The 24,496-nt window shown below is 48.7% G+C and overlaps 1 protein-coding gene across 1 annotated transcript in view; it reads left to right on the forward strand.

The window, feature by feature from the left end:
- The window catches only part of NOS1 (nitric oxide synthase 1), an 80,304-nt gene that overhangs the window by 26,271 nt on the left and 29,537 nt on the right, over positions 1 to 24,496 (forward strand). Inside the window, exons 3-14 of the mRNA XM_028116601.2 lie at positions 4,182 to 4,310; positions 5,709 to 5,854; positions 6,996 to 7,158; positions 7,889 to 7,980; positions 10,139 to 10,280; positions 12,888 to 13,027; positions 14,688 to 14,862; positions 18,052 to 18,153; positions 19,629 to 19,823; positions 20,239 to 20,324; positions 22,623 to 22,767; positions 24,046 to 24,150. Coding sequence (XP_027972402.1) covers positions 4,182 to 4,310; positions 5,709 to 5,854; positions 6,996 to 7,158; positions 7,889 to 7,980; positions 10,139 to 10,280; positions 12,888 to 13,027; positions 14,688 to 14,862; positions 18,052 to 18,153; positions 19,629 to 19,823; positions 20,239 to 20,324; positions 22,623 to 22,767; positions 24,046 to 24,150 — 1,620 coding nt within the window. The remainder of the gene's footprint in view (positions 1 to 4,181; positions 4,311 to 5,708; positions 5,855 to 6,995; positions 7,159 to 7,888; positions 7,981 to 10,138; positions 10,281 to 12,887; positions 13,028 to 14,687; positions 14,863 to 18,051; positions 18,154 to 19,628; positions 19,824 to 20,238; positions 20,325 to 22,622; positions 22,768 to 24,045; positions 24,151 to 24,496) is intronic.

Consider the following 24,496-nt stretch of genomic DNA (forward strand, 5'->3'; position numbering starts at 1 on the left):
GCTCAGTCAGTGAAGCATCTGCCTTCAGCTCAGGTCATGATCCCAGGGTCCTGGGATTGAGCCCCGCATCCGGCTCCCTGCTCAGCGGGGAGTCTGCTTCTCCATCTACCCCTCCTCCCTGTTCATGATCTCTCTGTCTCTCACTCTCTCTCTCAAATAAATAAATAAAATCTTAAAAAAAAAAATGAGTGTGGCCATGTGCCAATAAAACTTTATTTATGGACACTGAAATTTGAACTTCCTATAACTTGTGTCATGAAACATTACTCTTCTTTGGATATTTTTATTCAACGGGCTAAGAATGGAAAAATCATTCTTAACTTGTGGGCTGTATAAAAACAGGCAGCAGACAAGGTTTGGCCCACGGGCTGCCGTTTGCAGATCCCTGCATGCAGGTGTACGAGGCTTCCCCCAGTTGTGGGATGAGAGTGGGAACCACTGTAGGGCCAAGAACACGCGTCCCGGGCACACACAGTAGGTACTCAATAGGTATTTGTTGAAGGGGAAAGAGGAGGGAGGGGTGGAGAGGGCAGAAGGAAACAGGGTGTCAGGGTACCTACAAAGCTGAATTCCGGGCTCAGGGCTCTGGGCTGATAGGGCCTTGCCTCTCTATCTCCTCTCTGGCTGCAAGACCATTGCCTCCCATTTCTTCAGGAACCCTGCCGGCTCCAGAAGCAAAGAGGTGTTGCAGAGCCTTTGAAATGCCCACAAGTTCAGAGCCTCCTGTCCCCATTTAGGAGCAATCCCAGGCAGCCCTCGCACAGAGCCCACCAATATCGAGCCGGTGTCTCCCGCCACCTGAAAAGCTCCACTGACCACCCCAGACACAAATCCAGAAAAGGACGCATGTAAACGCTGCCCAAAGCCCACTTGTGCCCTGTCCCCAGCTTAATAACTCACAAGTGCCCCTAATCTGCATTTTTAGCGAGAACGTTTCCATCCCCACTCAGAAAAATCATTTGCATCCCCCATGCAGGGCCCCTGACTGCTATATTAATCTCCCCATTTGTCCCCTCCTGAGTCATCTAATATTACTGCTGGCTAATTAAAACATCAGAGCCCCAAGTACAACAGCCCTGCCAGGGGCCTCCTCATGCCTGGTTTCAAGTGTGCAGTTCAACACAGCCCAGGGTGGAGAGGCACGGCTCACGCCCGGGCCCCCAATTTCTTGGCTCGTGATGACCACCCATCACACATCTGGAACCTCAAAAGATGGCCTCTTTCATCATGCTTATTACCTCACTCCCACCACACCCTGCCAACGAAGGCTGCTGGCTGCCCACCCACCAGCTGCACCCCACACCTCCTCCTCCTGCCTCACGGTGCTCCCCACCGTGTCTGTTACCTCACGTCTGGGATTCCAGCCTCTCCCCAGCCTCTAGGGCATCCATGTGGATGGTCAAGAGAGTTTGCAAACTGGCTGAGTGATGCTCAGTCTTTAGGGAGGATCGCTAGGGTGCCTCCCACCTGGGCAAGGTCAGATTTTTTGGTTCTCATGGCTTCAGGCTGTTGGCATGGTCGGAGGAATTTGTCGCTACCAAGTCTTGCCCAAAGATCACTTCCCCCCCCTGCATGTCTGCCAGAAGAGACTGTAGTGAAGACAGATCTTAAAGAAGCGTTGGGGCTGTCTGGCCAGGCCTTCAAAGGAAATGGAGCTGTCTGGGATGTGGCTTCACGAGGGGACAGAAGGAAAATACCTTGGAGCTCAGCAGGCAGAAAGTACAAATGGGAAAGAAGGGAAGAATTCTTCTACATCCTTCTGCTCCTGGTGTGGACGGACTGTAGTAATACTTGTGACAGTGGCAGTACCAATAGGACTAACAGGTGTACCATAGATGATTAGGTAGATTATAGTACTGAAACCTGCTGGTGTGGATTATAACACCAGTAGCAGTAAGCGATGGCTAGGATTTAGGAGGTGATTGCATTCATCCAACTGAAAGATGATGTTGGTCTGGCCGGCGTGCTGGTCAGTTAAATGGGGAGAACGAATAGGGGGTGGATTCTAGAGCTCTTTAGAAGCTAAAATGGTGGGACTTGGGGACGGATCAGGTGCAGGGGGATAAAGAGAATGATGTCCAGGATAGCTCCCCACCCCCCCAATGGCTTGCCCAGGCAGATGGATGGTGATGCCCAGCACTGAGATGGGAACCACTGGGGATGACTGGATCTGGCCACAGCAGGGAGGTATGGAAGATCATGAGTCACGGCACCTTCCATTTGTTCTCTGCTGTCACTTGCATGGTTCTGGAAGCTATGATATGCCTCTCACCTCAAGACCTTTGCATAAGCTGGTCTTTCTGCCTGCAAGACCTTGCTCTTCTCTCTTTGCCTGATTAACACCCACTTGTCCTTCAGGTCTCAATTAGAAGTCAAATGCTCTGGGTTAGGTGCCTCTTCTATGTGCTTCCACAGTTCCTTATACACCGCCAACATCCCATGTTATAGCACCCATTGCCCTTGATTTTAATGATCATACACCTGTCATCCCTCCCCTCACTCCCACAATGCACTGTGAACTCCATGAGGGCAGAAATCACATCTATCTAGTTTGTCACTGTAGCCTGGCCCTTGCAACCTTGCTTGGAACATAGGAGATACTCAGTAAACACATGTTGAATGAATGAATGAATGAATTATACATAATGGCCAAGAGGCAGGAGAGTCCAGTAGTTAAGGACATGGTTTGAAGGGCAGACTGCCAGGATTTGACTCCTGGCTCCAGTGTACTAACTCTGTGACCTTGGACAACTTAGTTAACCTTTCTGTGCCTCAGTTTCCTCATCTGTAAAATGGGCATGATAAGATTTTGCTTCACATATAGTAAGTGCTTCTTGAATGCCGGTTTACAATATTAGCCCTTCAGCATACTCTATGATTTCTTTCCCGGACTCAGCCCACTTCATTGTAATTCACATCTTCCTCACCCACCTGATTTCCTCCAAGCCAATGAGATGAGGACCCTTCCTCCTGTCTGACTTCATCTCCTTACACTAACCACACCCTTCCACTCCAACCACACTGGCCTCCTTGCTGGTCCTTTGAACTTAACAAGCTTATCCCTACCTCAGGGCCTTTGCACTTGCCTTTTCCCCCCTCATCATCATATATCCTTATCACCAACTGATATTCTAGTGGTTCATGTGTGGGTTTACTTATGATTTATCTCCACTTCTCTCCCAGCAGTGTCCCAGAAGGGCCAGGTCACTCTCTGTCTTGTTCACTACAGTGCCCCCAGTGTCTAACAGTGTCTAGCACACAGTAGGTGTTCAATAAATACCAGTTGAGTGTGTGAATGCCCTGCCGCAAGGTCACTATCCAGTGCTCCCTTCTTGGCATGAGTGTCACTCCACACTGGCTTGTCTTCCCTCTCTCACTCAGCTGACGTGGCAGAGTGTGCCCGCTGCCTCTCCCTTCCAGTTGCTGACTGACACCCATGCTTTTCTGATGCATAGGCAGGTAGACAATTATTCAGAAACACCCAAGACAGAATGTAATCCTTATTAATGAGGTCTAAAATGGATGGGCCAATGTTGGTGAGCCCAGGACTTATCCCCCACCACCGACTGGGCATTTTGTGTATGGAAGTGAAGAAAATGGGGGACTGAAGGTGTTCAGTGCAGAGGGACGAGTCAGTGCAAAGGCCCTGAGGCAGGGATACACTTGGCATTTTTGAGAGGCAGAAACCTGACATTTGGGGGAAATATTCTATGCTTCAGAACTTTCTAATTGGATCTTTCCTGTTTTCCCAGTACTCACCAGAAGTAGTGAGTTTGGACTGTAACAGGAAAGCCCAGACATCCACAGGCCTGAAAGCTGGTACCATTCAGAGAGGCTGACAGCATCCCTTGGTTATTTACTCACTCAACAGACATTCAGTGAATCCCTGCTCTATGCTAGGACCTTTGCTAGACACCAGAGAGGCCACCTTTGAGAGGCCCCTCCCTGCAGAACAGAACACAAAAGGCTTTTCCACGGTGTCTCCTTCAGCATAGGCAGAGGCACCAGGTTCCCTGGTTAGCATGTGTTACCCTGGGAGAATGAGTCCTTCACTCTGTGCAGATACTTGGTGACTCTGGCAGATTCTAGGAAAAGCAACTTTGCTCCCCACCCCAGTGGAGGCAGTTTTCCAGTGTCCTCAGGACCCTGTCTAATGTCCCATCCTTCCTTCTCTCCTCCAGCCCCCTGCCTCGGGAAAACAGTCTCCCACAAAGAATGGCAGCCCCTCCAAGTGCCCCCGCTTCCTCAAGGTCAAGAACTGGGAGACCGACGTGGTCCTCACTGACACCCTTCACCTTAAGAGCACCCTGGTGAGTATCCCAGCAGGATGTAGACCAACCTCACACTAACCATGTTTGGTGTTGGCTAAGTCTTTGTTGTGGGGACTGCCCTGTGCCCTGTGTGGTGTTTAGCATCACTCCTGGCCTATACCCACGAGATATCTGTCACCCCCCTGAAATTGTGACAACCAAAAATGTCTCCAGATATCACTCAGTGTCCCCTGGGTGGGAAATCCACTCCCATTTGAGAACTGCTGGTGGCTACTTATTCACTCTTGGGAATACTTTTTATTTGTGTACCTTGAACCCAAAAGAACCCAAAAGTGGGAAATCCACTCCCACTTGAGAACTGCTGGTGGCTACTTATTCACTCATGGAAATACTTTTTATTTGTGTACCGTGAACCCAAAAGAACCCAAAAGTGGAGGAGTTGCTGGTTCTGAACACGTTTTCTCTGTCTCTCGCAACCAGAGCACTGATGAAATATTGAACAAGCCCTTCCTTGTTTTCACTGTATCTCAGCTAAACTTTTATGTCATATTTTTATTTTTATTTTTTTTTAAAGATTTTATTTATTTATTTGAGAGAGAATGAGAGATAGAGAGCACGAGAGGGAAGAGGGTCAGAGGGAGAAGCAGACTCCCCGCTGAGCAGGGAGCCCAATGTGGGACTCGATCCCGGGACTCCAGGATCATGACCTGAGCCGAAGGCAGTCGCTTAACCAACTGAGCCACCCAGGCGCCCAACTTTTATGTCATATTTTTAATAGCCAGCCAATCAACATGTTGCTTTACATTTTGTTGAAAGTGAGCCTCTTGGAAGAACATTGTATTGGTTAGGTATTGCTGTGTAACAAATATCTCTGAAACTCAGTGGCTTAAAAACAGCAACCATTTATTATTTTTCAAAAGTCCACAGATTGGCTCAGTGGTTCTGTTGGTCTCAGTTGATCTCAAGCGTCTGCAGGCATCTGAGGGGTCAGCTGTCACATTGCAAAGGGTGTGAATATAGGGCAGAGAAGAATTGGGGCTATTTTTTTTGCAGTCAATGTCCCAGAGATGTGTTCGAATGAGCTACTACAACCACCTACAAGTTCCTTCTAGATCAACATGGGATCAAAAAAATTATTTGGGGATTCAGTACCAATGAGTCTGATTCCCAGCGAATGCCAGTCAGAAAGGCCCTCTTCCCCTAGTTGAGTAGAGCAAACACTTTCAGAACCTGAAAACACTGCCTGTCGATCCTTACCTTGATTGATGACCACCATCCTATGATGGTCAAATCATCCAGTGATTTGAAGCTGGTACTTGAGAAATCCTATTTGGGAATTAAAGGCCAGGTAAACTCTACGACAAATGTCAGATCCAGGTCCACAGCCCCACTTGTGCTAAAACCAAGTGATCATCCAACTCTCTCTTTTCCCTCCAGGAAACAGGATGCACCGAGCACATCTGTATGGGCTCCATTATGCTCCCTTCTCAGCAAATACGAAGGCCTGAAGATGTCCGCACAAAAGAACAGCTCTTCCCTCTTGCCAAAGAGTTCATCGATCAGTACTACTCGTCAATTAAAAGGCAAGTGTGTGTTGACTCTGGGGACCCAGGGTGAATTACCAAGTACTGGGACAAAGACTTCAGCTCCAACTCTATGACAGTTGAACCAAGACCTAAGCATGAGGGCTCTGCCCTCCATACACACAGGTTGAAAACTGGTGGCCCAAGGGCTAAATCTGGCCCCCAGAAATGTCTCTGTTTGGCCTGCAAAGTGTTGCTTAAATTTGAAACATCGCAAGCAATTCCGTGTCTAGGCATACTACCCTAAAGAAACTCTCACAATTGTTCACCAGAAGACATACATAAAAATGTTCACTGAGATATTGTTATAACAGGAAAAAAAATGAAAATCAAAGAGCCATCTGAAACCACCTCAGCTCCCTCAACAGGAGAATGTGTAAGTAAGCAGTGGTATTTTCCAAGTCATGGAATATTATACAGCTGCAGAAAACCCCAGGAAGAGTTGTCTTTAAAAATCAGATTTCCAGGGGCACCTGGGTGGCTCCGTCGGTTGAACGTCTGCTTTCAGCTCCGGTCATGATCCCAGGGTCCTGGGATTGAGCCCTGCATCGGGCTCCCTGCTCAGTGGGAAGCCTGCTTCTCTCTCTCCCTCTGCTGCTCCCCCTGCTTGTGTTCACTCACTCTCAAATAAATAAGTAAAATCTTTTAAAAAAAAAAATCTGTTTCCAGGACCACCTGGCTGGCTCAGCTGGTGAGGCACATGACTCTTGATCTCGGGGTTGTGAGTTCGAGCCCCACAGTAGCTGTAGAGATTACTTAAAAATAAAATCTTTAAAAATAAATAAATAGATAAATAACATTAAAATAAAAATCAGATTTCCAGTTTCTCTTGAAAGGAGACCTGGCAGCCCTGGGCCCCCATTCCTACAAGATGACAACTGGCAGGAGCAGAGTGTTAGCTGCCCCCCTTTGAACCGGGCACAAGCTCACCCACCGGCCACAGTCCCCACCCAGCCAGTTCAGTCACTACCGGACCTTTGTGGGCATTTGAGTTTGCCGTCTGCTTATGCTTGAACTATTGTGGCCACATACCAACTCAGACTTGCTGTGGCTTCTGCCCTCCTGGAAGGCTCGCTCCTTCCACTGACCCCTAATTCAGGAGAGAAGGTGACAATCCCATGTCCTGTCCTTCCTCACTCAGATTTGGCTCCAAAGCCCACACAGAGAGGCTGGAAGAGGTGAACAAAGAGATCGAAACCAGCGGCACCTACCAGCTCAAAGACACGGAGCTCATCTATGGGGCGAAGCACGCCTGGCGGAACGCGTCCCGCTGCGTTGGCAGGATCCAGTGGTCCAAGCTGCAGGTAGGCGGTAAGGCTCTTTGGTGGGTGGGGAGGGATGAGCCTTACAAAGGGTCAGCTCTTTCCAAGGGCATCCGGAAGGCATGGTGAGATATCAGATAGTGGTCATGGGGTCCCAGATTCTCAGATCATGACTGAATCTGCCTTATAGTCATGTCTCACTGAGCCAACACAGTGCTGTTTAAAAAGGAACTTGCATGTCTCTTGGTAAGGTTTATGCTCTCCAGTTTACCACAGACCCCACCACTCCCTTTTGTCTTCCACCTACTCGCTTTGCTTATTTATACTATCTGCCTACTCCCTGAAAGCATTCGATTCTCTGTCCCCTGGGGAGTAGTTTGAAGTTGGAAATAGATTCATTATCAAGTTCAAGGGGGTTTTGTTTGGTTGTTATTTGTTTTGTTTTTAAATCCCTGATCCCTAGTAACCTAGCAGGAAATCCATCCAGCCCACTAAAGTCCCTTCTTCACTCATCATCCTGTAACCACATGCACCTACACGCCATGCCTGCTTTCAGGGGATTTTTCCTGGTTTGATGACTGTGGTTATAAGGATAGGGGAAAAAAAAAAAAAAACACTATAAAACCCAGCCTAGGTCTCATTAGTGGAGGGCTCTCTCCCCAAGTGGGGCAGCAGTGGAGTGGGCTCCAGGTTCTCCCCGCCTGGGCAGGCCACACTGGGAGAGCCGAGGAGGGGAGGAGAAGGCACCGTTCTCACCATGTACCCCTGGCAGGTGTTCGATGCCCGCGACTGCACCACGGCTCATGGGATGTTCAACTACATATGCAACCACATCAAGTATGCCACCAACAAAGGGAACCTCAGGTGAGCCTGCCAGCTTGCGGGAGGGGAGTCTAATGTCCCCAAAGCGTTGATCCTTAGGGTCTGGAGTTGGCTCACCTGCTGAGGAAATGCTCCCCCTTTCCTCTCGGGGAGAGGAGGGCTGGCTGCTTTTTTCTACCTGCCATGTCCTGTCTCCTCTGGGAGAAACAGACTCTTGCGTGGTTTGCAAAGCCATAGCGGCCAATATCACGTTCAACCCACAGTTCAGTATCAACCCATGGAGGGGGCAGGAAGGAGTGTGTCCCATTCCCAGGACTGGGAAAATCCCAGTGGCTACGGTAATCAGCTTGTACCAGCTCCTATTGTGTGGCCTGGAGCTGCCTTAGAATTTTCCTGGGTTTCAAAGGCAATGTCTCTTCCTGCCGCTGTGGACACAGCTCCTTCAGGTTCCACCAAGCCAAGCCACACCTTGGATTCCTCTTGCCCCGAACAAAGAACAAAGCCCCGGGAAGGAGGCCAAGGCAGGGAGGCACCGGTGTGGGCTGGTGGCTTCCATGCTGGCAAGTTGCACCTGGAAGGAAACAGCTGGGGCCCTGCAGCCAGGCAGGTCTACTTGTCAATCCTGTGCCATCCATTGGTTCTGCCCCGGCATCTGGTCCCAACCACTGAGGACCAGCCCCACAGTGGGGCCGTGTGCGCCACTGTAGGGAGATTCATTCCCACAAACCCCAGGCTGCACTGAGCTCATCCCCATAGTGGCTTGCTTGCATTAAGCGTGGGTTTTCTTGGCTGTGTCCCTTCCTTGAGAAGGAAACACTGTTCCAGCTGAGCCCACCAGTAGGGAAGGGGCCTGTAATATAAGCCTAGAGCCTGCTTGGGGAATTGGTCTTTCCATCTTTTCCTGAAAGACCTTACCCCTCGGAGAACATCAAAGAACCCTCCTGTATATCCTGAGCGTCAAAGGAGGGCCCAGTCAAGGTCTCAGCCCTCAAGGAGCTTATGGGCTGTTCTGGTAGTTTCTAAATGGTGCTATTACAAGGCAATAATGGGCGAGGGGGCAGTCACCCTGCAGTATTAAATATGATACAGTCTTGCACAACCGGTGAGACCCACAGGTGCTCAGAAAGAAGGTGGCCCTGGGAACAGATGAGACAGGGGATGCTTTGTGGAGGAAGTGAATCTGAGTCAGGCCTTGAATTTGGGTACATGACAGCAGAGAGGGATTCCTGCCAACATGGGCAGCAGGGCCAAGTTCCAGGGGCAGAATGTGTAGAGGAGAAGATCTGCAAGCAATGGGCTGGACCTGCCGTGTGATCCTCATGCGGACACAAGCCAGGGTGGTGGCTCCCCTAGCCTGGGATTGAGCCCACGGTTGGCACTGATGAGCGGGGTGGCCGGAGCTCCTGGTAGGAGATCACATTGAACCACGTTGTAAAGAAGTCATTCTCCTTTCCATTGTTTTCAATCCTTCTAATGATGCCAAAGAGAAAGTCTCAGTTCGGTGAGAAGACATCCTTAACACCTCTCTAACGCTGCTGACCTCCCTGTTAGCAGAGCGAACTGGGCCCCAGCTAGGTGCCTTCAGCAAACCACAGCACCTTCCTGCAATGTAATAACGGTATACGCTCTCTAGTTGCCTGTTTAGGGAGGCGAGGCCAGTGGCGATCTCCAGTTTTCATTTAAAGTAAATAAATGTGAGTACGAAGGAAGCAGTAAGATTTCTTCTTAGCTGTTAAGTGTGTAGACTTCTGTATGGTACTGGGAGTGGGCGCAGGTGGGGCGAGAAGTTAAGGATGGCAGTAAGAGCAAGACTGGAACTGGGAATCAGTGGTGGGCTCTTAGAGGGAAGGAGGATCCCATGTTGTTTCCCTGGAGGTCACCTGCTGCCGAAGAACCCCTAGGAAACTGGCCCAAGTCAAGGGGGTTTAAGAGCTTCCCGTTAGAGCAGCAATCTCTGTTGTTCGGTGGGCTGGCGTGGGGCCTCCCATCCTCCACCCTTCCTCAGACCAATGCTCCAGTGTGGGGACAGGGCATGGTCCCTCCCTTCCAACAGCGGCTCCGTGGTCCCTTGAGGACCTTGGCACAGAGGTCATCCACCCTGAGCCTCACGCACTGGGTGGCCTGGGTGACGCCCTTTCCAATAGGTCCGCAAGGTGCAAGCCCCGCCCTGACACCGCACGTCCCCCTCTCTCTGCCACAGGTCGGCCATCACCATATTTCCGCAGAGGACTGACGGCAAGCATGATTTCCGAGTCTGGAACTCTCAGCTCATCCGCTACGCCGGCTACAAGCAGCCCGACGGCTCCATCCTTGGGGACCCAGCCAATGTGGAATTCACAGAGGTGTGTGCCCCCCTGGCCCTCGCCTGGGCTCTCAGTCCCCCCAACTGGCTTTATCCACAGCCATCTCTTACTTTAATGTTATCATCATAGGGAAAGCAGCCAGAAGGGGCACCATGGACTCCTCTCTGGACCTCCTGTTCCTTTTGGCTGCCCCCAGTCCGGCTGGTTCCCTTCCAGCTGGCCATTTGGTCATCTGCAGCCATTACCTCCCCCAGCTCTCATGATAGGAACTGTTGTCCCACTTCATAGATGAGTAGACTGAGTCTCACCAGAGCCCAGTGAGTTATCCAAGGCCACTAAATGAGCACAGAGAAAGCTGGAAGTGCAGTCCAAATCTCCTGCCTCCCACCAGCAGGAGAGAAGCTGACAAGTATACCTGCTCTGAGTTGGGTAATACAGCAGACTCCTATCATTCCTTCATCCGATCACCCAGTTCTAGCAATCCAGCCTCTCTTTGGATGGGCTCGTCTCTGCATTGTACCAAGACGATCACAGTTTCTGGCAGCCCGAGTCAGTTCATAAAAGCCACCAGGAAAGCAAACACCACCATCTCCCATCCGTGGGGATGCAGACAGGTAGCATAGGTGATGCACGGTAGCTTAACAGCACCTGTGCCCGTAGGAGACACTGTGGGCAGGACCCATGCCTAGAATGATCTCGGGCACACAGCCCGGCACCCCTCTTATTTATCACCCACTCATCCCCAGCTGAGATTCATCTCTGTTCTTTCCTCAAACGCCACCCCTCAGGACAGAGCTGGCAAGATCAAGCGTTGCTCCGGTCCCTCATTACTGCTGACTTCATTTGCATGTGGCTTTTCTTATTAAAATGTTATTATCGAGAAGAAGGGGCTGTAACCAGGGCGACCAGGAGTTGCACCTGTGCCGATTTCGACTCAGCCAGACTCTCGGCTCCACTTGGCTGAGCGCTAACTGCATAGTTGGCTGACCTTGTCCTCCTGGCCTCCTCCTCTGCTTCTGTCTCCAGAAACCTCGCTAACAGCACATGTTCTCTCCTAAGCCCCTGATTTCGTGCTTCCTCTTCCTACTGACACCACAGAAAGAATCACCCCAAACATAACCACGTAACTGGATCTTTTGAAACCCTCTTGCTTTGCTCTGTCCAGCGTGGCAGCCATGGGTGGGTGGCTAGTGAGCCCTGGAAAAATCCAAACTGAGGTGTGTCCGAAGTGTAAATATACACACCGGATCTCGAAGACTGAGAACAAAACAGAGAGTGGAAAGTACCTCATTAATAATTTTTATCTTGATTACATACTGAAATAATACTGTAGATAATGTTAGACTACTCTATTATGTTTATTAAAAATTAATACACCTATTGAGTTAATAAATGTATTAACATTTAGGTTCAGTATCTTTTATTATAGTAATATTAATGTATTTAATAATTTATTATGACATTAATGATTAATACATTTAATTATTTAATTCTGACAACAATAAAAAAATTAAAAAAATTATTTAATTCTGTTATATATTGTATATTTGACATATTTATTGGATAACCATATTACATATTTAACTTTAATGTTAAATATGTTGCTATCAATACTTTAATATAATATTAATAAGTTAATATCACTATAATAAATATTATAATTATGATGATTAGTAACTGATAATCAAATATTATTGAAATTAAAATATATTATTTAAAATGAACATATTATTTAAATTGTTTCACCTGCTTTTTGGTTGGGCTTTTTTTTTTACTTTTTTAAATGTAGCTAGTAAAGGGGCACCTGGGTGGCTCAGTCGGTTAAGCATCTGGCTTTTGGTTCAGGTCATGATCTCAGGATCCTGGGATCGAGCCCCACGTCACGCTCCCTGCTCAGCAGGGAGTCTGCTTCTCCCTCTCCCTCTCCCTCTCTCTCAAATAAATAAAATCTTTAAAAAAATAAAAATTAAAAAAAATTTCAATGTAGCTACTAAAAAGTTTTCAATTACCTATTGGCTTGCTTTATATTTCAATTGGACAGCTGCTCTGATTGATGCATTTATGCACAAATTCTAATAATTCCGTCCTTGTCAAATGTGGTAGGTTTTCTTTTTTCTTTTTTTTTTTTAAGATTTTTATTTATTTGACAGAGAGAGACACAGCGAGAGAGGGAACACAAGCAGGCGGAGTGTGAAAGGGAGAAGCAGGCTTCCCGCCAAGCAGGGAGCCCGATGCGGGGCTCAATCCCAGGACCCTGAGATCATGACCTGAGCCAAAGGCAGACGCTTAACGACTGAGCCACTCAGGCGCCCCAGGTTTTCTTTCTATCTCAGGGTACCCGATGCACACAGTTCCAGAGCAAGTACCTAGGACGTGCCAGACCCTGTGCTCAAGGGTGTTATAGATACAACAGATTCCGCACCAGACCCTGTGCTCAAGGGTGTTATAGCTACAACAGTCAGATTCTGCGCTTGCCCTCTGGGAGTTCCCGGTGGACAAGAACAGTGTGGCCCAGAGCCTCCAGAGGAAGGTGCTGCCTGCCGGCTTGCACTGGGATCTCTGCGCCTTCTCCTGCTGCCCCAGTGTCTGGAGGGTCTGGGGCACGGTAGCAGTGGTAGTGGCGTGAACGGTCACTTCTGGTTGCAGATCTGCATGCAGCAGGGCTGGAAACCCCCAAGGGGCCGCTTCGATGTCCTACCACTCCTGCTCCAGGCCAATGGCAACGACCCTGAGCTCTTCCAGATCCCTCCAGAGCTGGTGTTGGAAGTGCCCATCAGGCACCCCAAGTAAGAGGAACTGGGGGGGCTGGCAGGGGTGGGATTCACCCAGTGCCCCGCTCTGCCTCTCCCTAAACCCCCTGGCTCTCCCTCCAGCCCAGACAGAGGCTGAAAGGAGGTCTTGCTTCCTTGCTCACAGTGGACACCCCCCTCCAAGCAGTAAGTCCTCCTTGGCCAGCCAGGGGATGACCATCTCTTCAGAACCATAATCTCCCTTCTCACCCCACTCCTACGCAATCAGCCAGGACCTGCCCTTTCTCCAGCCTTTGTCCAGCTTTCCAGAAAGGCAGAAGCACCTCTTGTCTTGTCGTGGGCACTCATTTTAAAATAGAGCTGTTTAAAACTACGTGACCTGATGTGGGTCAAGTCCAGAAGGAATTTGGAGCCAGGAAGGAACTGCAAGGGCTGGGCCAGCAGCACGAGCAGAATTCAAACTTTGAGAGTGAAGGAAACCCATAGTGAGACACTGACCTTGGAGGCAAAATGGGGTGGGGGGGAGCTCAATAATCCAGACAGATATTATTTTTAATGCAATCTTTTTATCAAAATTAATTTGTATGTCAAAAAATTTTATCAAAATTTAATTTAAAACTTTTTTACATGAAAATTTTAAATAAAGACAGGATCCAGTGGAGGGCTGAGATTCAGGTGAAGCATGCAAGGTGAGTCATGCACCTGTGAGGTGGGACCTGTCTTCCTTTAAAGTTTTGATGGTTTGTTTGTGTGGATTTTTTTTTTTTTTGCATTGATTTTGTTTGGAAAACACGGAGTAAATTTAGAATATAACATAAATGAAAATTAGTACTGGTCTTAATTACTGGGTTTGTTGGAGCCCCCTTAAATTTTGCACCCAAGGCTAGAGCCTTACTGACTTCACCCTCGTCCCAGCCCTGGAGAGGGAACAAGTGTCCCGAGGCTTCATACACTACCCAGTATCTGGGAACTCACCCGGTCTTCCTGGTGAAACCTGGCCTACATTCATTAATGCGTTCCTTCAACATGGTTTATGATTCCTGCTCTGGGCCCGCCATTATGCAAGCCTTTGTAGCTGAGTTGGTCTCTGCCTCCACGGTGTTTTCGGTCCCAAGAAGGAGAATTTAAACATACTATTGCCCAAATAACCGCTTAATTCCAATAAAGTGCTACAGAAGAAATTTTATGGTGCCCAGAGTCATCAAGCCACCTGACCCAACCTAAACTGAGCATCAGGGAGGACTTCCCAGAGTAAGCAGCATTTTAGCTGAGAATTAAAGGTTGGGTAAGGGCTGGACAGACACAGAAGGAAGAGAGAAGCTCCCAGGAGGAAGGAACTGCTGTGCAAAGTCCCTGAGGTAGGAAAGCATTTGGCAAGACTCCCTTCCTTCCCTTCCTCCTGGATTAACTTTCAGAGTGGGTTTGGGAGATCAATAGCTGCCCAGCGCAGCAGCTCCCAGGCTTGCATGTTCCTCCACATCACCTGGGAGACACGTTAAAAATGCATATCATCGGACCCGGCTATGGAGCCTGAGATCCCACAGGTCTGAAGTGGGGCCCAGGGGTCAGATGCCGACATAGCAAGTCCCAGGAGGCTGCTGGCCTTTCCACACCCCCAGACTCTGGCTGCCCCGCCCACCAGTCTGCCTGAGAGACTCCTGCCCCATTGCGAGCTGGGCCGTGTCGCTCTCCGCAGGTTTGAGTGGTTCAAGGATCTGGGCCTGAAGTGGTACGGCCTCCCCGCTGTGTCCAACATGCTGCTGGAGATTGGCGGCCTGGAGTTCAGCGCCTGCCCCTTCAGCGGCTGGTACATGGGCACTGAGATCGGTGTCCGCGACTACTGTGACAACTCTCGATACAACATCCTGGAGGTGAGGTCCCTCCCCGGCCGTCGTGATGGGCAGGCAGGAGGCAGAGGGGGTGGACCCATCGGTCCTTCCCCACAGCCGAGCTTTGGGTCTTGGAAACTGGGAGAGGTTAGAACAGAGGCTGCACTGCTGGTGAAGCGCCCAGCCACCCCAGAGCATCCGCAGTGGGAACAGTGCATGTGCTACAGGCTAGGCACTGTGCCAAGCACCATGTATAGATGATGTGCTCATTTCATCCCCAGCACAACCTCTGGGTATGACAATTCCCGTTTCACAGATGAGGAAGCTGAGACCTTTCAGAGGTTAAAGCGACAAGCTCAAGGTCAGCCAGCTAGCAAGTGGCAGAGCGGGGATGTGAGCTCAGTCTGGCTTTACAGTCCAAGTTCCTAACCACCCGGCTACACGGCCTCTTATTAGAATGGTTTGAAAATGACCCATGAACTCGGAAGGTTTCTTGCCTCTTTCCTGAAAAACAAGGGAGGAGAGTTGGCAGCCGTTTGCCGACATATGCATTTCTCAGTGGAGGGTCTGATTCCCTCCTTGGCTGAGTCATCCTCATCTACTAAAGGCTGCTAGGATGGAGTCTGGAGCTCAAATCTGGCAGACGCATCAGGATAGCTATGGTCCTGCCAGCAACTGATTCCTAACAACTGTGTGGCGGGCTGTGTTTCAAACGGAGGCGTGAGAAACAGAGAAGTCAAGCACTGGGCCTATGTCACACAGTAAATAAGGCAAGATTAGAACTCAGAATTGAGCATTAGGTTTCTGTTGTTAAAATCCATGGGTGTGGGGCGCCTGGCTGCCTCAGTCAGTTAAGCGTCTACCTTCGGCTCCGGTCATGATCCCAGGGTCCTGGGATTGAGCCCCGTGTCGGGCTCCCTGGTCAATGCGGAACCTGCTTCTCCCTCTCCCTCTGCCCCTCCCCCTGCCTGTGTCTGTCTGTTCTCTCTCTCTCTCTCAAATAAGTAAGTAAAGTCTTTAGAAATAATAATAATAAAATAAAATCCTTAGGTGTCCACATGGATAGACCTTGAAGACGTTATGCTGAGTGAGATAAGTCAGACAGAGAAAGACAAATGCTGTGTGATATTGCTTGTATGTGGAATGTAAAAAAACCAAACTCATAAAAAGAGACTAGAATGCTGGTTACCAGGGGCTCGTGGGTGGGGGAGTTAGGGAGGAGATGTTTCAGGGTACAAACTTGCAGCGAAAAGATAAATAAGTTCTGGAAATCTAATGCAGAGAAGAGTAATTATAGTCAACAATACTGAATTATAAACTTCAAAGTTGCTAAGAGACTAGATCTTAATTGTTCCCACCACGGAAAAAGAAATAATAATTATGTGACATGATGGAGGTATTAACTAACAGTGGTAATCATATTGCAATATATAAATGTATCAAACCAAGGCCTTAAATTTGTATACCTAAAACTCAGACAACGTTATATGCCCCAAATCCCGTGGTTATTAGCTTGGAAATGGAAGCCAGGGGTCCTCAGCCTTGCCACACACTGGAATTATTACCTGGGGAACTTTATTATGCCTGCATCCCACTCACCAGGATTCGGATATAATTGCTCAGGGATAGAGCCTCGATACCAGCATTTTTCAAAGCTCCCCAGAAGATTCTACTGGGTAGCCATTGATCTCTGCAAACTTCTGGCAGGAAAGGAAAAGACATTTCAGGCAATTTCCGTAGATGTGGCCCAAGTCACATTTGGGGATTTTTTTTAAAATCATAGAGTCTTTTTTTTTTCCTGCAACTGCTTTCCATTCTTGTAACCAAAGTAATGGTGTAGAAGTGACAAGAGCAGCATAATGGCTATATACACTTTCCTCTCTCATAAAATAACTCAAGTTTTGTATGTATTTATGTAGAGCAGGAAATTTATTTCTTTCTGTGGATGTGTCACTGCCAAAGGACCACAGCAGAACCTAACACCCCAGCTTCAAAGAATGAGTTAATATGAGATCTGCTTTCGTGATCTCTGCTTACATTTCGATTGCAGGGAGTCCTCCCCGAGTATCTTAAATGAGATGCGCTCCCGCGCCAGCGCTCCTGGTCCAACCACGGTTCTGTATAAATGTTGACAGCTGGGCTGGGAAGGAGTTTACCCAAACCTGAGAAATTGTCACCTCCTAGCCCCGTAATGAGACCTGGGCTCCCACAAGTGACTAGAATTGACAGAGGAGGGAAAAGCAAGGCTCTAATTAAGGAATTTGCTGTTGGGTCTTCCCCACTCCAGACATCAGCCCCTGGTTCAGCTTGAACTGTAACATGTCAGGAGTTGGTTTGTTTCCAGTGCTGGCTGGGGAGCTGCTCTCAGGTCTTGGATGTTATGCGTCTGCCTGGGCTCCAGCTCCAAGGCCAAATGGCTCTATGGACCTTGCTGAGCCTCAGTTTCCTTATCTGTCAGATAGACGCGGGCAGGTGTCCCCCTGAGCTCAGAGCACCCATGGTCTGGATCCCAAGTATGGCTACTCTAGGTGTGGAGCAGGATCGGTGGAGAGCTTTTCCTTCTAGAAAGCAGATGATGCCCCTTCCAGACCCACTCTTCTGCTTAAAACCCTCCAAAGACCCTCTCCGTGATATTTGGAATGAAATCCTGACTCCTAGGCTTATCCCAAATCCTGCATGATCCAGTCCTGCCTCTCTCTCCCACCAATTCCCCTGGCTCACTGCCCCCCGCCCTCCAAATACACTGGTCTTCTTTCTATATCTCAGACGGTGCAAGCCTGATCCCACCTCAGGGTATTTGCACCTGCTGTTCTCTCTGCCTAGAACCTTCCCTCTGCACACCTGCAGATACCTTGCTTCTTCTCATCGTCTGGGTCTCACCTGATATGCTACCTCCACAGTTGGTCTTCCCTGACTATCCTGGCTCAATCCGGCCCCCCATCCCTCTTAATCTCCTTTCCTTGTCTTTTTTTCTCCCTAGGAATTAGCACTTATCACAATATTAACTGTCTCTCTCCCCAACTAGAAGGTAAGCTCAAAATTAAAAGGGCCACCCAAGTCTTTCTGGTTTTTCTGCTACCAGTGGATTCTCAATAGAAAAGCCTTTTGAGTGACTTTGTCAGTCTGGAAGTGAGTTGAATAATTAGTGAAGAAGTTCATTGGTGACACTAGCTAGCCCTGTCTCTCCAGAGGTGGCCTAGCCTGTGAGTCTGCGTTTCCTTCCTTTTTCAGGAAGTGGCCAAGAAGATGAACTTGGACATGAGGAAGACGTCCTCCCTGTGGAAGGACCAGGCACTGGTGGAAATCAACATTGCTGTTCTCTACAGCTTCCAGGTAGCACAAGGCACACATCCTGGTTGTCTAGTCTCCAGGGGGAGCTATAAAACCTTCCCGCGCTTGGAGCCCAAGGTCAAGAGACTTCGCTACCGGGGGGCGGGGGGATCTGTCCGCCAGCAAGGTCTACGTCCCAGCATACATGCCTTGGTCTTAGGTGGAGACCGTTTGAGGAAGAGCTGAATAGATGGGGGAGGGGCATTGGGACTTGTTGAATTAGAATTGGGACGGCAGGCATCCTCTGTGTCTTTCCACCTCTTGGGGGTTCAGACTATCACATAACAGACATGAATACCCATCTTCATTATCAGAAGCATATCGGCCCACTCAATGTGTGGCTCTGTGGTAGGTGGTATTACATAGGATGGCTGTAGAATTTATTATCTAAATCATGATAATTTGAGAGCAAAAGGAAGACACCGCTCATAAGTATGCCAGGCTGGCAGGCATTAGCTGGTATTCTCCCGGGCAGAAGTCTATAGTAGACTATAGACTAGAGATCCCTCTCTGTAACAGAGACCAGCTCTAGCCTCTGGGGGTTGAGAGTCTGGGAAGCTAGGCCCTTCTAGACATCCACGGGAGGCACATACAGTAGAACGGACGGATCAAGTCATGGATAGACATGAATACGGACCGCGGGCCCCAATGTCAGGCGTAGGGAGAAGGGACACATGGAGGCATATACCAGGGAAGAGACAGGTTGAGATGGAATGAGGGGGAAGGAAGTCCCCTCTTCTCTCTCAAGCGTGGAGGAGTGACGTTTTCGGGGGTCGCTGGGAAGGGTGGAGCATAGTTTGGTGGACTGGGCGACTGACATGAAGACCAGGGAGCCAGCGATAAGAGAGATGTGAGTGGGATGAGTGACTGAGGAAGGAAGATGCAGAAAGGGGCAAGGGTGTGTGGGCAGAGAGGGAAAGCACTGTTTAGACAAGGTGTGAATCCAGACCAGCCAACGAGCGCGGGCCCTGGGGACTGGTTACGCAGATATGCAGTCCACCCTCCTCTACAGCAATTTCTGTGTTTTAATTTTAATAAACTCCTCCTGAGTACTTAAAAATTTTTATTTTAAGAGGATTTTATATCAGCACCATAAATGAAGGGTCAGCATCAGTTGCCCTAAATAGAAGATAATTATAATATTAAATAAATTAATAAACAAATAAACACAAGGAAAACAATACAGAGTTGTTAAATTCTAGCTCAGTGCCGCCTGAGGTTCCTCTCTCTGGTGAAAAAGAGGGGGAGAGGGAGGAAGGAGAGAGGAAGATTGGCAAGAGAGGCGTTGAAAATGGGTTAGCACCAAAAGGAGACTCTCCCCTGGGTGTAATTGAGAGGGAAATGCAGAGTATCACTTTAAACCGCCTAACATCATCTCCGGGACCACCCTCTGGGAAACGCTGCTCGATGGGGAACAGAGTCCCGAAATACCCCAGTTTCTTTTCCCTCCTGACTCCCTGTCCCCTCTCCTCCCACAGAGTGACAAAGTGACCATCGTTGACCACCACTCTGCCACCGAGTCCTTCATTAAGCACATGGAGAATGAATACCGCTGCCGGGGGGGCTGCCCCGCGGACTGGGTGTGGATTGTGCCCCCCATGTCTGGCAGCATCACCCCGGTCTTCCACCAGGAGATGCTCAACTACCGGCTCACCCCCTCCTTCGAATACCAGGTCCTGCCCCTCCCTGCCTCTTCGGTGCTAAATCTTCAATATTTGGGATGCATGTTTTGCTTCAAGCATGTCTGAATTCAGACTTACTCTTTGGGCACTCAAGTGCTCCATAGCCAAGGTGGCTGGCGGCTACCCTATTGGCCAGCACAGCTCTAGCTCAAAGACTACTGGGGTCCCCCAGGCGAGTGTTTGAGAGGGATTAAGGGCTGAGTGGAAAGGTCTAGCAGGACAATGCAGGGAGACTGGACCAGCTACTCTGTGCAAGGACCCCTGGGGTCACCACCAGCAGAATCAGTCCCTTCAAGGGCCGAGGGTTGGACAAAGCTGGGCAGCCACAAGCACCCAGGAAGTCCTGAGTGTCCCCCAAGAGGAGCTAGACTTCCTCACTACAGTGACCATAGTCCTCTCTTCCCAGCCTGAGCCTTGGAACACCCACGTCTGGAAAGGTACCAATGGGACTCCCACAAAACGGCGAGCCATCGGCTTCAAGAAGCTGGCAGAGTAAGTCTCCTGAAGTAGGTGGGGGATAGAAGTGCCTCCAAACCCAGAGAGCCCCAGGAAGAGGAGGCTGGGCAATGCTTGTGCCTCTGACCCCTCATGTGATGTGATGTGACTTCTCCATCTTCTCTGACGCCCTCATGCCTTCTTTGCCTCAGGGTCAGAGATGTGGAGGTTGCTTCAACTTTTTTCTTTCCCAACCTCACCTCGGTGTCCTAAATTCTTGTCTTGGAGGCAATGGCATGTTGGTAAACCAGGTCTCCTAAAAATAATAACAATGGTACTGTTAATAATAATAATAACTTTGTAACATTTGCCAATTTCCATGGTATAAATACTCCCACTGTGGCCAATTTCAAGCTACTTACAAGGAAGTCACTGAACCCAGAGGTGGGAGGAACTGGGATGAGCCAACTCAAGAGGGCTCTCACCCAGGGCTGAACTCTAACAAACACTCATTCATTCATTCATTCATTCATTTGGCCAACAAATGAATACCGAGGGCCTACCTTGTGCCGGGCACTGTGCTAGGCTCCAGCGATGCCTGATGAGCCAGATCAATGTTGTTTCTGTCAAAGCTCACAGCCATTCATTTTCCAAGAATCACACAAATACGGTAAACATTGCAAGTGCTGTCGAGGAGTGATTCATGGTGCCGTAAACAGAGCTAACAGAGTTTGGGAGGTCAGAGAGGGCTTCCTTCAGAAGATGACAATTGGGCTAAAGAATGAGATGAATAGACTTAACTGAGCAAAGAAGGGAGGGAAAGAGGTTATGGGCCAAGCCACTGAAGAGTAATGATTCTTGAAGGATGTGTGGCCAACCAAGGAACCCGCTGACGAGTGAGGTAGGGCTGACCGAGATGATCTAATGGGGATAACCTTTCGGCAGAGGCTCTGGGTGTGCACTGAGCGACTCTTCCATCTGCACCCTCAGGTCCAGAACTCTCTGCGTACAATCCCTAGAGGGACAACAGACACCAGCCATGCCACAAACCCCAGAAGCAAGGCACTGGTGGGTCCTTCAGGGACTCCAGACCTAGGTCCTTGTTCCATTAACATGGCTCATGCCACCTCTCTCCTTCCACCTAACCCCGTCTTCCAGCCACACAAGAACACATCAGCAACCATTTTTTTCCCTAACAAGAGAAGCACAGATATTCTCGGGAAGGGCAGCCTTGGGCTTCAGTTCAGTTCAACTGTTTCGGGGAGAAAAGGGAGGAAGAAATCTAAAACATTAATTGCACTATTAAGTGTGGGGTGGAAACAATGGTAGTTAATTATAGATGCTTTTTTATGCTCCAATCATTCAAAGGGAATCCTCCAGACACCTTTTATTCTTTTCTGTTTCTCCCCCTGAGCTCGGATTGCACCGTGGGTGGTTTCCCTGATTCTCAAAAAAATGAATTTACCACCAGTAATCCCCAGGTGGGAGTAATTAGCAATCTGTCTTCTCTGAGGTCCCTCGTTAGACCAGGGATGCTGGCTCAGAAGGTGAGCCCAGGCATTCCTGGGCCTCTGCCTGTCTGCCACCCCCACGCCCTCATTGACAGGAAGGAAGGAACCCTGGTTCTGAATTTTCCATTTAGCTGGAAAGAGCCTAGACTTGATATTTAAACTCCCCAGGGATTCAGTGAGAACAGCATCTTTAAAATTCATTCCCTCTTTTGATGGGTATTTATTTAGTGCCTATTAGCTATCAGGCTCTGTGCAAGACCCTGAAGATGAAGCCTGATTTAGTCCTTCCTTCATGGATTTATAAACCTCTAAGATTCCTTCTAACTCAATACCTGGTGATTTATTAATGATATTCTCTCTCTCTCTCTCTCTCTCTCTCTCTCTCTCTCTCTCTCTCACACACACACACACACACACATACACACTAGAATGTAAGCTCCATGACAGATAGCTGTCTATGTTCTTCAGCTCCTGTAACTATGCCTGGCACATGATTCAGCACCCAACAAATGTTAGATGAATGAATGAATGAATGAATGATCATCTTTGGGGACCATGCTTGGCAAACCAAGGTTCTCAAGACTGGGATTGGTCAACCAAGCAACAAATTAACAAAACTAACCAACCATGTTAGCTCATGAATAGTTGCTCTGGAGGGATTTAATAAAGGGGTCAATATGGTGCTAAATTCAGGCTTCTAGTGTCCCTGAAACCATCAAAGATCAAGAGAGAAAGTTCTCTCCCACTACATTTCAAGGATCATGGTTCTTGCCCAAAAGCCCCAGTCTGGCATCTTCCCTCCTTTCTACATTTCCCATTTTCCTCTCCATCCTCTTCTCCCCAGAGCTGTCAAGTTCTCGGCCAAGCTCATGGGGCAGGCAATGGCCAAGAGGGTCAAGGCAACCATCCTTTATGCCACAGAGACAGGCAAGTCGCAGGCCTATGCTAAAACCTTGTGCGAGATCTTCAAACACGCCTTTGATGCCAAGGTGGGTATGGGGCAGTGCCAGATCCCTGCTTCTTCATGGTAAATATACAGCTGGGAAGGGGAGAGAGGGAAGTCAACAGAGAAGAACCTTTGAGGATGGATGGAAGCACACCCCAAGGTGCCCATTGGCATGCACATGCATATTCATATAAATTGCAAGGGACTTTGATGCCCTTCTTTCCATGACCTTCCAGGAGAGCCCAGGAATCACAAAATGAAACTCCATCTCAGAGCCAAATCTTAGAGGGTTTATGAGGAAACGTTCTGGGGTCAGTTTGGGAAGCCCTGCATTAAACACAGTTCAATATCAGAGCCTTCAATTTGCAAGTCCATACAGTTGAACACATGGGAGTCAGGGGTGCTGAAAATCTGCATATATCTTTTGACTCCTCCAAACTTAACTGCTACTAGCCTATTGTTGACCAGAAGCCTGACTGATAACACGAACAGTTGATTAACATATTTTGTATGTTGTATGTATTATATACTGTATTCTAACAGTAAAGGACGCTAGAGAAAGGAAAATGTTAAGAAAACCAGAAGGAAGAGAAAATGCATTGACAGTACTATACTGTATTTATTGGAAAAAAATCCACGAATAAGTGGACCCACGCAGTTCAAAGCCATGTTGTTCAAGGTCCACTGTATTCTAATCTCCAAATGAGAAGGGGTTAGAATATAAGCATGTTTGTTCATGGCTCACTTATTTTCAAGGAGCCTCTCAGGAGACTGGGCTTCCCCAGAACCTACTTGGAGAAATGTTGTTCAAGAGATGCTAAGATATAGGACAATAATCTTCTTTATGACAAGGGTCTCAGACTTAGTTGGCCCAGGTCCCATGCTGGTGGAGGGAGGATTAGCAAGGAGGCTGAGCAGACCTGGTCAGAGCCAGCTGGGCCATTCCCAGCCTAAATGTGGTCAAGAAGATTCCAAGATCAGTTGGTTATAAGCCCAAGGATCTCCATCAAGATCCATCTCTATTAGGAGGCCAACCCCTTTCACCATCGCCCCCAGGTTCTTTATGGTCCTTCAGGCCACTGTGACCATAGAAAGGTCCCACACTGCCAAAAAGCTTTTAGTTCTACCCTTGAAATAGTGACACCCAGAACTTTTGGTTCTCCTTCCAAAGGAGATGGCTCAAGATGACTCATGTTTTTCCTCTGTCTCTCTTCTTCTCCTTTCCCCATCACTTTTTTGTTCTCTCTTAACTCTTCTCCTTGTCACCTTCTCCCTTCCTCTCCCTACCCCCCTGTCCGTCCCTTCACCCTCACCCACCTAGGTGATGTCCATGGAAGAATATGACATTGTACATCTGGAACATGAAACTCTGGTCCTGGTGGTTACCAGCACTTTTGGCAATGGAGACCCCCCTGAGAATGGGGAGGTAAGATGAGCTTCCACCTGTTCTAGCATGTTCTCCACTAGGGGCAAGAAGGAGGGACAGCAGTTAACACCTGCCAGTCAGCAGCAAATCCTCCCAGAGCGTCAAAAGCCCGTGACTTCGATTTGGATCCAAGTTGCACAAAGATTGGACAATTCCAAGACCTCAGTGTTTTGGTGTCCACTGATTAGCCAATCCTTAGTGAAAATGCTGTCACCCGAGTGAGCTCCTGCTTTGGGATGGATGCTCCCATCAGGACCTTGGCATCCCCTGCTCCAGATGAGAGAAGTGGGGACAATATTTTTATAAAGAGAAAGCCACAGTGGGGATGTGTGGGCTGGGGGTGGCA

This window comes from Eumetopias jubatus, unplaced genomic scaffold (genome assembly GCF_037043125.1).
Source record: "Eumetopias jubatus isolate StellerSeaLion01/CBP00866 unplaced genomic scaffold, mEumJub1_p1.0 scaffold_16, whole genome shotgun sequence".
Classification (NCBI taxonomy): domain Eukaryota; kingdom Metazoa; phylum Chordata; class Mammalia; order Carnivora; family Otariidae; genus Eumetopias; species Eumetopias jubatus.